The sequence below is a fragment of the Bombus pyrosoma genome, linkage group LG11 (genome assembly GCF_014825855.1).
Source record: "Bombus pyrosoma isolate SC7728 linkage group LG11, ASM1482585v1, whole genome shotgun sequence".
Lineage (NCBI taxonomy): Eukaryota > Metazoa > Arthropoda > Insecta > Hymenoptera > Apidae > Bombus > Bombus pyrosoma.
This window is the reverse complement of record NC_057780.1, coordinates 8,207,951-8,226,360: the sequence shown is the minus strand read 5'-3', so window position 1 is coordinate 8,226,360 and position 18,410 is coordinate 8,207,951. Positions and strand designations below refer to the sequence as shown.

Below are 18,410 nucleotides of genomic sequence, written 5' to 3'. Positions count from 1 at the left end.
GTACTGGATTCGTTGATCAACTGTATCGTGAAAATTGGCCGAGTACGAGCGATTAAGAAAATATCCACAAATGTACTCCTTTACATTACTCGGGAGAATCTCGCGATCGTCTAAAAATATGCAATGTTTCAGAATTTTCACTTTCCTTTTACGTCGCATAGGCTCGCGGATGTCGCGGACTCGCAAACACGTCGGATAAAGTTAAAAATATATTCCGCGCTTAAACAAAGAAAACACGAAAATAACATTTCGAGTGTTGACCTGGGTTTATTACGTTGCCGCACGCGACTAATTTCAATAAACCTTGTCAACTTGAAATTCGCGTTCTCAGTGGGCGGCGCATGCGAGAATTTGCGTTTTTATATTGGAATTATTCTCGTGATTTTGAATTTATCGTCAGAAAATCCGATAGCACCGCAATTTGACTTAATGAGTTCTCCAAAGGCGAATGTTTCAAGGATGAAATGTCTATATCGCCAAGTAACCAAACACGAATGAATCCTACCTGGTGGTGGCGTGGAATTCATGGCCTGCAACTGCAAACATTCCAGCTCCCTTTCCTGCAAAATACGCCGAAGCTCCTCGTCCAAAAGGGTAGTGCCTACGGTCGTATTCACTGGCATCTACAACGAAGCAATTTCTTAATGATTCGTAGTGTACTTCTTCGTTGAATTTCATTCTTTCACGGTGCAACGAAGTCGCGAACAATTCGCAAGCTTCTTGTATTTCTGACGTCGGATACACGTACGTAAAAACACGTACATACTACACGTTTTTCGTGGGCAATAAATTTCAATAATTACGTAATATGCGTATAATATGTAAGATTTATAACATTATACTTTTCTTCTATGCTACACCGTGCAAGGGTTAAAGCGAATGAGATAAAAAATAAGCACGTGAAAGAACTACAACGCAATCGAGTTTTACGTGACTTCAAATTGGTAAATATAATTTGATCGAGATGCTTTAGGAATGATGCTTCAAATAAAGTAGCGTGTTATTCGATTTGTAATTATCTTGGAAGTTGTTTCGACAAACAAATACACTTTCCCGTAAATTATTTTATTGCCCGTCTATCAAACGAATATCTCCTTTGATTTCGTTTGTTCAAATAAACATTTGGCGAGATAATTTCTCAGATAATTTCTAACTCCGTTGTGTGAACTGCGTCAGAAGTACAAATTTCCTCACTCGCACAAGCGTAACATACACAGCTATCATTCGAGGATGATCGAAGTGAGAACAGTTCTGAGAATAAATCTTATTGCGTTGTAAAATAATCTACGTTTATCCTTGAAAGTATAACGTTGAAAGTTAGTTGAAAGTGTTAATTGAAGAGAAAAGACGCTATTTGAGAACGATTTTGATACGGAAGGCCCTTCGCATAAATTATTTTTTATTCACGATTAAAAGTGACACGTTGTTTCAACCTGTTACGTCTTATTTCTATCTCGAATAAAATTCATCTAGTTATTATTTATACCGGTTTAATAATTTCAACGCATTGGCGAATTGTTAAGACGTAACTTCTACACGAAACTAACAAAACCAAATTTATATAAACTTCCGTTCCATCAACTATCGTAACGAGCACTTTACTTCGCACCTTTTACACACACGTATTTCTACATCACGCACATTCTGTTGTGCATTGTTGCGCCTTGACATTTTTCACAAATGCATAAAAATTCATCGTTCGCGCGCTATAAATCAAAAAGAAAATTGTTACCGGAAGCCTGGAGAATCTCTTAATCAAGATGGAACAAGCAGATCGTGTCTTCTGCCCAAGATTAACGATGCACGTTTCCCGAGCAGTTCGATCAATGTCGACAATAAAAAAGGCGATGAAAATTCTCGGTGATAAAAAAGAAATTGCAAATTTCTTGGGAAATTGTCATATCCCAACCTGACGTAATTAAAATAATACGTATTTTGTGCGACTAATCACGACCTACTTGTCGTTCGATGATATTCAACAATGGCATCCCACGATTAAATATGCCGATAAACGTCTGGGCATATTTTACAATGTCGATGCGGCGGTGATAATTAAATTTCGTATAATTCAAACGTGAAATTGGAATAGAATATCAATCAACGTAGAAGCTTTCACGATTTCTGAATAGAGATCGTTTCAACCGATATACCGTGGCTGTAACAAGTTCATTGGCGAAGCGAGTTATTGCGTCCATTCTGACGACAAGACAGGAAACAATAAGTTACGTTTTGCAACGCAACCAGACTCGATTCCGCAGAGAAATCGCGTCTGCTTATCGTTTCTCTGATAGATCTGTCGCGAGCCAACCTACGTAGATGCGTATCCTGCTCGTTATTATTTAATTAACTATAGCCTAATATTATTTTAACAGAGACGGATATTTAATGTTTTAACATCGAAATTTCTGAAAGGCGTATTCGTTCGTTGATTAAAATGGCTTGCAATTATCGGAGAATAATATTTCTGAAGGAGAGAAAACGAAATCAATTGTCGAACGATGTAACGTTTATCGAATACAATTTTTGGTCGACATTGATCCTCTTATTAAAACGAGAAGTGAAGTAAAATCAATAATTTTATAGCCGAGCGCAGTGATTACGCATTCCTCGAGTCTATTGAAGAACTTTGAATATGAAACTCGTAATGAGCGATGATGTGTGGTAAAGAAAAGCAAAGAACGAATAAAGTGTTTATCGACGTTGATCGATCATGTTTAACGCGACTAAACATCAGAATTCTACGTTAAACATACAACTTCGTAATTCGTTATTTCCCACGTCGATTCACTCTATTACACGTTTCTTTTCCATTTTAATGATTCGGATATTTGCGAATAAGACTCTCTCAGTCTCGTCTCTATTCATCGTAACATAGACAGAAATAAATGTAACACGATTAGTAAAAGAAGGTTAATTTCTGCGTGAAACGTTAGAAAGCGTAATTAATAATAAATTAAAATTAGCCACGGTAAATTAGTAACAGTTAATCCGCATTGGTCGATAAAGGGAAGAAAATTAATCATAGTGTTAGTAATGAAAATAGAAGTTGCTTCTCATACTGTTTAGTGAAAAAGTACAGAGGAGAGTATTAACGAAGTTTACAGAAAGCGAAAGAAAACTAATATCGAAGAAATAAATTACCGTTTAATTCGTAACAGCGGCTCACTTAAATATCCCGTGAACGTAAGACACGCGTGCAAAGAATTGAAACTAGAAAAAGAAACAAAGCGAAGAAATTAAAAAAAGAACGCTGTCGAACTGAACAGCAGACACGAACCGGGTCTCTAGATCCACGTTCATAATCGATCTTTTCTTCGGCCTGATTCCTAAATCACAGTTTAAGAATTTCTGACGAGAATTCGATTTCCTTCCAAAGCAAACAGAAACGTTAGTACTTGATGTGCGCTTTGAACGAAATTCGATGGCTGTTACCATCTTTCATCGTTTCCACGCTTCGCTCTTTCTTTATAATCGCTCAACTAACTCGAAATATTAGTTTTAAGAATAAACCATCAATAACGGCGAATCGCTGGTTTCTGGATAGATTTAATGAATTTTTCTGACAACTATACAGAGCGATTCGCGTAAGCGTTCTAGTTGAAGTCAGACAAAAAATGACAAGGAAAAGAGATAAATGACTGAGAGAAATTCATTTTTCTACGCTTTGACATTTTTCGTAAATACAACGATGCACCAAAAAAAAAAAAAAAAAGAAAAGGAAAAACGCATGTACATCTTCTTTTTAAAGTTCTAATTTAAGTTACTATGGTACATCGTTTATTATAGGAATTTTCTGTTTCTCTATTTTTTCATCGGACAATGTCGTACGATTTCGCGTTTCTAACGCAGACGTGGATTCTGCCCATAACAGCGGTTTCATGTGAAACACATCGGGGAATGCCATCCTGTTAAAGCAGTTCCAAAGGACTTGCGGACTATGCATCGCTCTTCATTTACATGGCAAAATGGAGGGCGAAGCGCTCCGCGAAACTTGCTCGGCCACGAAAATTGAATAGCAAGTTCCGCAAGTTCTCGCCTCCTGTTTCGCCTCCATCCCAATCTCGATACACTCGATCGGGGACCACTTTTCCCCACGAAAGTTTCCGTACAGAGGAAAAAGAACGACGACTCGCGGGACCACTTTGTAAAAGGATAACGTTCCTCCTCGAATATTTCGCCTGCTGCGACAAACAGGCGGAATTTAACTGGTGAACATTTGGAATTTGTTGCTCCTCAAAAGTAGGTAGCTTAAGGTGTTTGTATGCTCGGCAAAGAGATGAATTTAGAATTTCGTATTCGATAGGAATCGATGAAATTGGCAATTTCGTTTGCAGATAAAGGAATTTCCCCATTTTACAACTTTGCCAATTTTAACGTTTAATTTTGGAAGTTCATTTAAATGACGAATACGTAGGTTCCATTTCTTCGTGTTAGAAAAATATTAATTTGCATAAATATTTACAGTCTACTAATTATTTATCGTAATGATTAACACGAGATAAGCGAGTACTTATAACAAAAAAATGAAAGAATATTCCTCAGTCGTTCCGTTTTAAAGAAATATATTTACATGTTCATCTAACTTCCACCGTAATTAATTTCATTGATTCCGACATAATCGTATAACCAGCCGCGAGTGGTAATTTAATGCAGCTTTATGCTCTAATGCAGCTTTCAATTCGAATAGAGAAATGCTATTTGCTTGACGAAACAAAAGGGACAAGGAGGAAGAAACCTTTAGTGTGTTTAACAAACAAAAGAACATTTCACTCGAAATGGAAGAAGATTCTTAACCAACGAAACTCGCTTTCCTCTGAAACTGCGTCTGAAAGGGAATTTCGAATCCCTTAAGTTCCCAGTTGAACACCTTGGTAATTAAAACGCAAAAGCATCGTTGAAACTCGCTTAACGCCTTTCCTATTTATCATTGTCACTTTCAAATAGTATTTATTTCATTCGATCTATGATAGAAACGATTGATGCAAAAGATCGATTGGATTTAACGAGATTGACAAATTTTCATTGCGCTTTGCCTCGGGACAACATTTTTATTAAATCGCGTGTAACAAAAACGGAGATGCATCGAGAACGACGATAACGTACGATACCAATTTCGAAGAAACGATCTTTAAGGATAGAACTATTTGCATCGCGAAAAAAGTAACAAGATAAATTGTTACAGCATACGAGTTACACAAAAGAGTTCCTGAATGTTCGCCTTGAACGTGCTATAGTTTTCGTTTTTGCACTTGCACGCCACATGCGTCCCAATTTTGTCATTATATCCACGGCAATACGCTAGTAAATAAGTCGCCGTAGGGCATATTGTAATTAACTACCTCGTCAACATTTTGCATAATGGAATTGAAAGTTGTTGAAATTTTCCCGAGAGATTAAAGATAAATGTTAATAAATGGTAATCACAGATTCGTCATTAATCAACTATTTCGAATCGTATTTTTCTTTACGAAAGAAACTCGTATCATCGAAGAAAATATATTTTAGCTGGAAAGAAATTTCGATGTTGTTCGTAAAACTATCCGTAAGAAAAAATGTAGATTGGACGTACGTGTTTGTAGATTCGTTGATTTTAAAAAGTAATTAATTTCGATCCACGTATGGCTGAGAATCGAATCACTATTCAATCGAAACGAAAGCGCATCCCGTACTACTTGTCAGACCAGTAACGGATTATTTTACTAAAATTCAGTATCGCTCTTGCAGCGTATAAATTTCTCAGCGGAAACTCGCGAATCATTAACTTGCAACGAATACACGTATACGCTATACACCGTATCAACCGTGAAAAACATACTACTACATCCGTTCAGCGGAACGACGACGACGAATAGTAAACATTTCTACGTTTCAGTTTCATCCGACAACCACGTCAGATAGACGCGCACCGTACTTAGTATAGCACGCTCGATAGATTCAAATCGTCGGGACGTACAAATTGACCGTACGATTGGATGTTGGCAAATCGTCGGATAAGTGATATCGTGGAATTTCCAACACCTAGAAACCGACTATCACGATACGCGTGTATTTCCGCAGTGAGAACTTCAAATTTCATCTACTCGATAGAATCGTGCTTGACAAATCGAATGAATCTCGTGAATTTTTCTGGTGGATAACCGAAACAGTTTTACCTTCTCTTCCCTTAAATGTTTACCTGTGTTAACGCTAGAAATAGAAAAACTTCCATATTCATAGACGCGCCGGAAGTAAATCCCGATTATAATCGATACGAGATCGCGAACTATTTTAAAATCTCTCTATTTTAATAAAAGACGACGTTGAACTTGTCACGAGCATCGGCATAATTCTAGCAACTACAAGAATATCGAAACTCTTTGTTTTAATTAGTTCGAGACAAGCCAGTCGATTATTCCATTCGCAAAGTTATAACAAACGAGTTAACAAACTCGTCAGTTTACTAATATCGTCAGCGTAACATCGTAGAATTACAAATTTATAAAAAAAGACGTCTTATAAATTTCGGCTTATTATTATGCAAAAAGATCCAAATATAGGAATATTTACGGACAATAACGTACGTGGGAAGATCGAATTTAGAAGGAGTGCGAGACGCGCGTAGCATAATCGCGGCGTCGAGGCTCGATACCGGTAGAAAATGAAATTACACGGAGTGTGATTTAACAAAACCTGCTTCGTAGTTTTGCGCGCGATCCACGTGATCGATTTTGCTCTCACGTCCAGCGGAATTACGTTATCGATTCCCGGCATTCGCGTGTCACGCAAACGTCATACACACGACCACCGTATGCATTTACGTCGAAGCCGATGCAGCCGTATCAGGAGTCCGGTTTCATCTGATTTCCCACTGTGACTACAAAAGCAGACGAACCACCCTGTTGACTGCATCCTGTTTTCCCCGGCGTCGATCGAATCGCCACGCTATCCCTTCCGCGCCATGCCCTATAATCACTGTAGCTCGCGCACGCATTTTCAGATCCAACGATAAAACAATTCGTACAGGATATTTCGCGATATTTTCGTACAATACGTACGAAGGAAGATTCGATAGGGACGTCACGAAGCTTGGCTATCGAGCTGCAAATCCAGACATTTCCATATCGTTTAGAGTTTTCTTGAAATGTCCCGGTGAATTTTAACGCTGCAACTAGCAAAATGACTCGGAATCTCGGATTTTCTTTCCTTACAATTACTAAAAATACTAGGTTGTCCGAAAGGTGTCTTTCTTTCGCAAACGTGTCTCTTACAACAGTGCGCATTTATACAAACGTGAAAGCAAGTCTGTGAAATGTCGCGGTGTTTATCTCGACAGAACAAAATGGATCGTACGTAATTCGACAAAATAATATAAAACGAAGAACGTTGTACGTTAATCATAAAACGAAAGAAATTTTTCGGACAACCCAATATATACAGGTATTTTCGCCAGAATTAATGTTGATTTTTATTTAGATAGAGACATAATTATATAGATCTGTCTACTTTAACTTTAATAATATCAGCAGAATTAATAATAATAATGTATGAACGCGCGTAGCATAATATATAAACTTACGGCTATCGCGCTGTGTTTTAGTCAACACAGGTGTAATATTCCGTTTACGAGAAACTTATTACCATATGCCCTATTTCTAAGCTTATGTTCTATTCATGTAGGCAAAACGCCCTTGTTTTTAATGCGATTCGAACGCGGCAGTAAATCGATTTGGCTTGCTGTTCGTCTAAATTTTGTAAAAATCATGGGTACGGTCCTCTGATATGGCGTCTGGAAGTTCGTTGCCGAGCGCAGCTGAACAGAAAACGTTACGCAGTTTCCAACTCCTGATCACGAGCATTGATCGGTTTTGTTGATCCTAAAAAACATGTTCTTTTTGTTGCTCGGAAACAGCACCTGGCAATCTGCTTTGCCAATCTGAGTCGAACTATCGTATTCTGATAACGTGTATTGATAACGTTCACTGTATATGTATAGTTCTGGCGTACAAAAGTTTCTAGGTTTTCGATGTTTTTGTAGAATATCGTTCGAATTATATCGATTTGTATAGGAAACATTTAAATACGTATTGCAGGCCGATAATCGCAGTATTAAAGGCAAAGTTTATTAAATATACTAAAATGTAACAACGTAATAATAAAAAAAGTATCGACGCGCCGTTTTATTTATTGTAACGTGTTGAAAAATCTTGATTAATTAGATCGAAAGATATTAAAAGTGAACGTTAAGGGATCGTAAATCGTCAAAGTACGCGACAGATAAAAACACGTCGATTATCTAAGTCGTACGTTATCTCTCGTAGCATTTTGTTTATCTTTCATGAGCTCTTAATCGTCTAGTTTTATCCTCGGTGGAACAACGTGAAGCTTCAACAAACTGTCGTTGTTGATGCACGCTAAGTACATCAATTACATCGTAAGACGTGAAATCCCTAACGCTATGTGTTTTTGCAATGTCTACATCGACTCCGGCGTTATCTCGGTAACCCAAAACGGACAGACCATTAATCTTCTCGTTTGTGAAGTTTTGTCGACGAGCTCTATCGATTTGCGTTCCATTTCCTTCATATTTCTACATTCTATTTACTAAATTGCATAAACTGTATCGAATAAAATACGACAGAATTTCGTTGGAAAATTAGCGCGTTACACGCCAACACGACTAAGATGTTCTCCGTTAATTCTATACGTTAAAAAATAAATACGTTGTTACATATGTCCTACATAATTCTATATTTTATTGCTAAATTGTATAAACTGTATCGAATAAAATACGACAGAATTTCGTTGGAAAATTAGCGCGTTACACGCCAACACGACTAAGATGTTCTCCGTTAATTTTATACGTTAAAAAATAAATATGTTGTTACATATATCACTTCATTTATATATAATCGTTTATACGAAAACATTTAATGCTTTAAAAGTGACCGTATATTTTGGAATAAAATACAGCAAAGATTATGGAGCATCTTGAGAATTTAATGTACAAGATTTAATGTTCATAATTTGCGTCACTAAATTTCACCGATGAAGTTGAAAATAATTATCAACGAAATGAAAATGTAAAAATTAAAATATAAATACTGTCCGATATTTTTATGCCGCTTTGGAAATCCTAGAAACTTGTTCTCCCTCTCGGAATTTACGTATCTATCAATAACGATGGTCGTTCCAATTTTTCAGAAGCGGCGGTAATCGAATCGAGAAGCAACAGATGCCACGTATAACCTGTTGCCATTTGCATGCTTGTCCAAACATTCGGTTTACCAATGATGCACTCTGACCCGAATGAAATTGATGTTGGTGTCCTCTAAAACCACGGGTTCTCCGTTGCTGCTTCCGCTTTGCAACGCCTATACATCGGCGTCTTGCGTGCAAATTTATCACTGCAACCGCAGCTTAACAAGATGAAAAATTAATTTCAATCGATACACGATGAAGCGACTCGATATATTATTTTGTATATTCTCAGGTATCTTAGGAAAAAGGTAACGCGTGCGGCGAAATCCAAAATCCAAAATTCCAATTTGTTTAAATGTATTTTAACGCTAAATGATAAATAAACAGTATCAGAATAACGATAAGTTACGTAATTTTATATTTCTATTATTACGTAATTGCTTTCTCTCGCGCATATACAGCCATTGTTCTGTTTTAACAAACTAATTAAAACAATTTTAATGCGCTGCCTCTAACTCGTAGCATCTTAATTTCATAGTTTCTGTAACAGCGCCGCAAACACTTTAATTAAAATTTTTCGAATTCCATGCATACTAAAATACGTAGGAAAATGTACGTAGCACGTGAAACAAATTTTGGCGGTAATCCAAATGTTTGACGGATTTTAACATAATACATGGATGCCAACAGATGCTCCTCTCACTACGACGAATACCAAAATTAATTCCCTCTAAGCTCTTTGAACTAGTCTGTCTGTTGTATTAAAGCTTTTATCCTCTAACTGATATTCCATTTAGAACCCCTTCTACTTATGCAATCTAAAGCTTCGCAACACTCATTGCCTCTTTAGGAAAATAATCACAGTTGATGAACCGTATTTCCTTTATAATACAGTTCCCGTTAACATCATTTCGTATCTAATACTTAATATCCAAAATAATCTCTAAACTAGTATATGTAGAGGTCTGAAATATTATATTTTAATGTAACAATCGTTTCGAAACAAGAGTTCATAACTCTTCATAGAAATTTTATAGATTCACAAGGGTGCGTTCTTGTCAATTTAAACGATTTCTATTTAATTATAAAAGACTGATTTTCTTTATTACCTATTTTCCATTTTCTTATAATTCTTCTACTTTCCTATAATTTTCATACATCGGTCTCAAGTTTGTTGTACAGAGTATTTTAATATTTAACGCATCTTCCAGAATATTCAGAGTATCTTTGTCGTACAAGCGATTAATCCGTCGAACCGATGATCAGATATACTTCACTCGAACGTAGTTCTAACGTTGCAACGAATTCCAGAACTAAAATTAGATCGGCAATGGAAAGTAGACAGGAGGTGTAGGTTTACTCACCAGTAACATAATACAACGTCAACATCGGATTACAAACAAAAGTATCTGGTTAGCAGAGAGACCATAAAGCACGGAGCTTTTTGACGAGAATGATCATTAGCGAAACACGACACCGCATTCAGAGCGAAGCTCATTTCCACCAGCGAAATTTCGCCATTGAATTGGTACGGTGAAAAACGAGCAAAGGGAAAACCTATGAAACATCCACGATTCTCCGGATGTCTATATCGATGACACGAAGTTAGAACGTCACTTCGTTGTTGCCTCATGACGAATTATCGCGGAAAGAGCCAAACATCTGTCAGGCGTCTCCCTTCGATACGAGTTTCCGTGATATTCGTTGGATCGGAAAATAACGAGGGGAAAAAATCGAGTGTCGAGAAAATGTGAGAAACCTTCGCTCTTGCTCGTAATCGTAATAAAAAATTACGCAAATATTCCTCGATCTGGCTCAGGGACGAACGAAAACGACTATCCATTAGAGAGATCCTCTTCAAACTCAATTATAATCGTGTTTTTATCCCGGCTCAATGTCTCTCGATCGCCCGCGATTTTCGAACAAGAACGTCATCCATAACCCACAATGAAATTCCATTACGCCGAGCAAAGTAAGCTTCGTCGTTTCACCCTTCCTTTTGTCCGCAGGATCTCGGACATCCAACACCCATATTCCTATAACCTTCGAGTTTCCTTATACCTAAATTCTCTCGATAGCTGTCATTCTTCAACGCGGTTGTTGATTCGACGCGTTGATTGCCATCGACGACCTACGTTACCAAACATTTTAGAACGGTTGCAATGAGATAGATTTCATGGACTAGAAAATTTTCGGCGTTTCGTGGATTAGAAAAAGTGCAATAACATATTTTGCAAAATTTAAATGTTCCGTAATGTAAATGTAACGAGATCGCAATGAGAAATTAACGTGTATGAAATTGTATTGGATGCGAATGGAAATCAGTGGACGTGCGAAGATGTGGTTGCCAATGAGCTGCAGGTTTATCGTACGATTCTAACACGTAATACATAGAATAGTGCATAGTACGTGGATTTCTATGCATTTATATGTCTACGATTTGCATATGTAAAACTGTATAAAATCTTCAAGATTCTTTTACCGTCTTAGTTACGTGATACGATCGTACAAGCATTTTAACGACACTCGTTACACGATAGCAACGTCGCTGTTGTTGTTTCAGTCGGGATTTTTATCGATTAATTATCACGAATTCGGTTGAGTTACACTGCCTTCGTTGTGGATTATGGACATCAAAGCAGAGGGTGCTATGATGGATTAATACTTCGATACTCGTGTCACCCATATTTGGTGACACGCGATATGCGAGTTTTTATGGATGTTCCATCATTTACGGTCGAAGGACGAATTTAATATACATCTCTTGCCTTTAATGGAAGGCGCATTTAATGGAAGGATTAATACGATCAGATGAGAATTAATCAATCGTTATACAATGTGTACTTACGAATGAATGGCAAACGTCGTAATGGCCGATAGAGAATAATTATTTTTAATCTTGGAATTGTAAAATGCAACGATCTTTCTCTTAAGAACAAGGAATAAGATTTCAACGTTTGTATTAAATTCGAAGAATAACATCTAGACTCTGTTAAACTTGATAAACAAAAAGAGAACTCGTCTCTTATTCGAGACGTACGCGATTTCCAGCAAAGGGACAGGAAAGTATAATTCGTCCGCGACAGTAGCGAAGAGACAGGAGAGACACGCGCACACACTTACAACTCATCACTCCGCTGACAGAATCAATTTTCTCCTTGCAAGATGTTTTTCCACAAAGAGAAACGCGAATCCTTTGCGCGCGCTTCTGCTCATTCACTTTGCCAGAGCGTTTAAAGAACGCGATACCGGTTAAGCTCGCATGTTTCCAAGGAATACTTGCGCGATATTATGGAAATAGTTATAATTCGAAGTATAAAAATACTTGTTCAGGGAAGCGAGTCACCTTGCTGATGAAAATATCAAGAAGAGAGAGAATCGATCCTGTCATAACTTCGTTAACTGATCATTTTTATTTCTTTGATCGAAGCATATGGTTTCATTCGAGAAAGGCGAAAATGTGTTCTACATTCTTATACGAGGATAAAACATTAATTAAATGACAAACAGCCCTTGATATTAATTAATATTTGCACTCCGAATTTTATTCCATTTTCGTTACCAGCAGCGTTTAAGTGCTTCACTTGAAATTTACTTTAACTAAAAAATAAGACGATTTAAATAAATAAAGGAAGAAAGAAATTCACTTAAATACCAGTTTTACTCACACTATTGTTGTAGTTTGTTCTTTTAAGTGTACGATGGATCTTGAAACAATTTCCAGGATGCAATCCTGCTTTTCCTTCGCACGTTTCACAAAAAAAGGTGGCACTGAAAGAATGTCGAGTGGAACTCGACAAAGGAGTTCCCGAGGTAAAAACTGATGTCGAGTCACACTCGACGTAGGAGTGCAAAGGGTTAAAGACGTAATTATCGAGACCTTCGCGCTAAACTCACGTGACAAAAGCTATCACATCGATTCAATAGGTTCATAAATTCGTACTATGTTATGCCCCCAAGTTCGGTCGTTTCACATTTATTTGCTTTATTGAAAATCGCGATGGAAATCGCGATACGGAACGGGCAGGATGACCGCTAATATTACAATATCTGTGAAACAAAGCTGAATCGACATTAAAGCTATCTTCGGGTCTCGATAAATCTTAAATTTCATCGCGCGTTTAATCGAAATTCAGGATGGAAGAATTTGCGCCATACAAAACGTTGGTGGTAAATAATAAATACTTGCATGATCCCACTTAATTATTCATTGATGCGTGAAATGATCTGGAATTAATGTCGATTGAACGAGTATCGAATTGATTGGCGGGCGAAAGAATGTGGAAAAATGACGTACGATTGCGTGGAACGAATAGAAAATCAAGCGAGTGTCAATGAAAGCAAATCTGCGTGAAATATTTCGCGGGAAGAAGCTTCGATTCCGTATTGCACGTGGCACGTTAGAAATCCTGGGATCAGATTACCTGGGAATATCGCGTCTGCGCGTCTAAAAGTGGCGATAATCGAACGAAAAGCGAAGAATTTCACTTGCCAATGTATTGCGAAATTGTTTTAAAAAGTGACAGAAAATTGTAGAATTATTATAGGAATATTCTTCGTACATTTATTTACTTTATTACAATTACGAAATACGCTAATAACGCAATGTTCGAGATAATTATTCTATCAAAACGGCTCTTCCATATTTTCCAGTTGTCGTATTAATCTTGTCATATAATGTTTGATAAGTCGATCAAGAATATTAGGAAAGTAAAAGAACTGATTAACAAGGCACAATTTCCATCTCTCTTTCAAATAATTTCTAGTTTATCGAACTCTGGTTTCTAACATCGTGGCTACGAGAAGCAATTCCTGGCGTCTGTCTAAATTCTACAATTTGAAAACTGAAGAAATTGAAATGTTTACGCAAATAACGACAAGAATAATGTTTCCCCCGTTGCAAAATCATCGACAGAGGCAACGAGATCGAACTAATATGATTCCAGGCTACATCGGTATCCAAGGTAACGAGGAGGTCGCCAACCAGGTCGCTAAACAGGCCGCCACGTCCTCAAATTCGAATGAATATTCTATGACCTCCTTCGTGGAATACTTCGTTATAGATCCTAAAAACTGATTAATCCAGCGGTGACAAAGAGATTCGAGACTACAACAGCACTCGCCCGCGTTAAAAACATCAGCGACTCGCTCTTCCAAAAATACGATTTAATCCTCTTGTTGCTCAGAGAAGACCAGGTCGCTGTTACTCGCATGCGAATAGGCCACGCAAAAATCTCCTACTTTTATTTATCAACAAAGGATCTATGCGAAGATTGCTACGTACCAGTCACAGGGGAACATCTTATTTTGTCCTACCAGAAGTATAACACGCGTCGCACGAAGCAGAAACTGAATCCGTGTACCAAAAACAATGTCAAGAAGAACAACATCCACAAAACTGCTAAAATTGATTAAGGAAATGAAAACAATCGACACGATACTTTAAGCACATCCGCCTGCATCGTCAACAACCTCACAGTTGACGTTAAATCTACTGATATAAAAAGAATTCTTTTATTTTTGCCTCGAATATTTTTCATAGCTTTGTAAAGTAATATGTACATACTGAATTGTTTTATTTATGTTCCTTAAAAATGTCGCGTTCACGCAATTTCTACTCATTAGCAGATAATTTTACTTGGCTTCGTGACACTTCTCAACCTTTAATCGTCGAACAAAATTTTAAAAAGATCCCTAAATGTTTGAAAACTCTGATTCTCCGTCTGTGTGATTCTGTTTCTCGTGAAACAGCGAAAATCGTTTTACGTAAAAATAATAGGGGAAGATACAGGCGTTAGAATGAGGTGGTAGAAAGGTGTGCAGTGGAAATTCAGTCGGTTAACAGGGTGCAAGGACGCTCTCCCGTCAGATTTCCCGTGGTAACGTGCTGGAACCAGGAAATGAAGAGGATTCGAAGAAGAGAGAATGGTTTACGAGGTGGCACGTAGTTACAAGTTCCGCGCTCGCTTAAACCGGGTGAGTTTCCTTTTACGAGACTTCACCGTGGAAATATCACTCCTTGTGTCCCAACGAAAGCTCAGCTCCACGATTTCGCCAACATCTTGCCGTTAGAAAAATATTTCTCTACTTTGAGAGAAGAACATTCAACGACGCTTTCTTTTGTAATATTCCAAACTAATTTTAATATCACAGAATTTTATCGTTGCCACTTTGGACGATACGTTCGACTGGATAATTACTCGCACTGGTTTCTTAATGTAATAGTTAAACTTTAAAAATAAGGAACAACGTTCTCGTAATTTCCTTGAAATGTTTCTTCCGATAAAATCGAATTTTCTCTCCGAGTTCACCAAGTCAGGGCCAATTTATTTCTTTTATTGGGCCGACATTATCAAGAGACTGTATCTTATTCCTTCAGCTGTTCAATTCGATTCGATTTGATAAATTGTACCTTTCGACGCGAGCTATCGTCAGGTATCGTGCGAAAGAGAAACGAAGAAAAATAAACCGGCGATGATGAAACTAATAAATAGAGAACGGATATTTATGCGAATACATATTTTTATCGACATAGCTAAACAGATTGAACCTAAGAAAAAATTTTTCGTTTATCAAATGTTATAATTAGACTGCGGACACTTATTCAAATTAATTTTCTTTTTTATTTTACTCATTTCCCTTTTTTCTCTTTTTATTTTTTTTTTTGAATATAATTAAAAAAAAGGAGGAATCTTGAAATTTGTTTCGTTCGCTAAATATTACGGAGAGTATTACATTTTGGATATTTTGTATATTTTTGCGCATCGAGTGCACTGTCCGTATTTTCAATTTCTCTGAACTTTACTGGTAAACGTATCCGCAACCTATTTATAGAGTAAAGTACATAAAACATGAAACGTACAAAGCGAGCATCGTCCAACGAAACTACGTAAAACCAATTTTTGAAGAAACTTTATTAAAATAGCGAAACGAGTGAAACAGCTGCTTGCAAGTGTGTATTCTCTCGAAATCGATTTTTATAGGCAAGAAGAAACGCAATTACCGGACAAATTCGTGTCGCAGATGCGTGTAACTCGTCGATCCAAGAAATTATTTCACGGAAATCGAATAACGATATTGAGCAGGATTCGTGCGTAAAAATTCTCAGACTGATGAAATATTCAGGATATAAAATAATAAAAGAAATAGTTAAAAAGATCGATGCGTACTTCGAATATAAAATATATCTATAAAATTAAATATATCTATAGATGATGGCTAAAACAATTCTCTTTAATATCAAATATTCTTATTATTTTTTTTTTTTTTAGAAAAATACCTAAACCGCAACTATCTTTTTGCAAACGAATCTCTTTGTACAATTTCCATGAAATAAGAGCTATGTACTACACGGTAATATCTAAATGTTCAAATTACGATTACGTTCTCGGAATCTTTACCGAGCTCGTTGCACTTCTGCTTTTCTTCAAGACAAAAACTAAAACATTACTTCCGGATACAACGTCCGATATGATGCACTTTATTAATAGATCGGCAAACTGTTTCCGTACGCCTAAAGTTCTCGACGTCAATACGATTTCCAAGCAAGAGGACAAATCACTGGAACAAATTTATACAATTCCTACTTTAATTACGAATCTTCATTTTGTAATAAAATAAGCAGCACTTATCTTGCGATCTAATATTTTAATTCGGTATCATCGCGATTAGCGTGATAATATAGAATTATCCACCAAAAGTTTCTTTCGTTTCATAAGGTGATAATAGATGAACAACAATTTTTGTTTTATATTATTTTATTGACAAGACGAGGAGAAAGGACAAGAAGGTAGCACAGCAAGGAAGCAAAAGATCAAAGTGACAATAATGTGTAGTCATAAGTTGCAATAGTTTATAGTCATAGTTTTTAGCGGCTAGAGATAAGAATATGCTAAGGAGTGCAATACAATAAATATAAGAAATGTAAATCGAAATCCAAAGCCAAGAGGCACTGACTAAAATAAATAATAATAATATTATTTTATTGAATTACGTATGATCCATTTCGTTCTATTTTTCTATTATTACGTTCGCGCATAATTCGATAAAATAATATAAAACAAAAAACATCGGGCATCTATTATTTCCTTATAAAACGAAAGAAACTTTTCGGACGACCTAATACTTTAATCTGTGTTGCATGACGTATTTCGTACTCAATTTACTTTTTAGTATTAAATAATTGAATTACTTGTGTGTAGAGTACGTAGAATGACTGTAGAATGTTTGTTGCCAAATTCACGTAGGATTACAAAATATTGTATAACATGGGATATTTCAAATAAATCAATTCTTACACTTTCTGCCTTCTTTGCCAATTTCTTGCAGCTAAAATATAACTTTTGTTCTCGATCTTTATCTATTCTTAATTATCCATTTTTACCTTCGTCCATTCTATATAAAGAGATAGACTATTCTATCCTATGTAAACAAGTTTTACATTAAATTATCGTTTAGAGGAAAATATTCATTGTTCTACAAGATAATGCGTTTTGCCTAGTGTTCCTAATGTATAATTTCGTAGCTGTTTTAATTTCATTTAATTCTCTTTGTTGCAAAAGTTTCTTCCTAGAAACTTCGTTGGATCTGAAATTGTTCGGTTACACTTGTTTCATTTGTATTCGTTCCGTAATCGAAGAGCATTCTACGATACGTACACATATCCCTTTTCAAATGCTGTTGTCGCGTAGCAAATGAATAATTTATAGAGCAACTCATCACGACCATAAATTCATCGGTGCTGTTACGTAATGCTGTCACAGGCTGCCTTGTTTGGGATCAAGTCATGGAACATATTGTGCATATAATTGCAATGACTACCACGCGAATCTTCCGACCTGGTACCTCATCTAACATATTATGTGCTTCGACACATTTGTAACAATTTATTGGAAAATTCGTAGTTGCTTTCGTTCGCAATGATTTCGCGCTAATTGTATCGGTTTACGCGTTTATTTATTACAATTCTTGTTCGCTGGACGAGCGACGCGCAACATCGTAGTCCAAAAATCATGGATTACGAAAATTGCACGGTTCCATTGAGCACGCGATGCAGAAACCGAAGGATACGAAAGATTCGAAATTGTGAAAGAACGAGAGAAGAAAGAGAAAAATAAGAATATATAAATTTTATGATTCCGCCGTCTCATTCGATGAATTTTATAATCCAAAAGTTATAAAGTAGGAGATTCCACAGTTCCAATCGAGTCTCTGCTTGTAGAAGAACTTATTAT

At 36.6% G+C, this 18,410-nt stretch overlaps 1 protein-coding gene and 1 long non-coding RNA gene across 21 annotated transcripts in view; one reads left to right on the top strand and one right to left on the bottom strand.

Moving 5' to 3' along the window:
• Positions 1 to 18,410, bottom strand: part of LOC122572382 (calcitonin gene-related peptide type 1 receptor-like) — a 160,713-nt gene that overhangs the window by 106,596 nt on the left and 35,707 nt on the right. For 14 of the 20 annotated variants that reach the window (XM_043737290.1, XM_043737285.1, XM_043737286.1 and 11 more), the window contains one exon: positions 506 to 623. The exons of 1 other annotated variant lie outside the window; for it this stretch is intronic. In XM_043737290.1, the coding sequence (XP_043593225.1) occupies positions 506 to 623 (118 nt within the window). Of the gene's footprint in view, positions 1 to 505; positions 624 to 3,141; positions 3,211 to 3,277; positions 3,454 to 5,569; positions 5,709 to 18,410 lie in introns of those variants that run through there. 5 more of the 20 variants (XM_043737293.1, XM_043737297.1, XM_043737292.1 and 2 more) reach the window with 4 other exon arrangements.
• On the top strand, positions 8,918 to 9,590 carry LOC122572387. The gene is made up of 2 exons (XR_006318440.1): positions 8,918 to 9,059; positions 9,181 to 9,590. It is a non-coding gene; the product is annotated as an uncharacterized LOC122572387 (long non-coding RNA).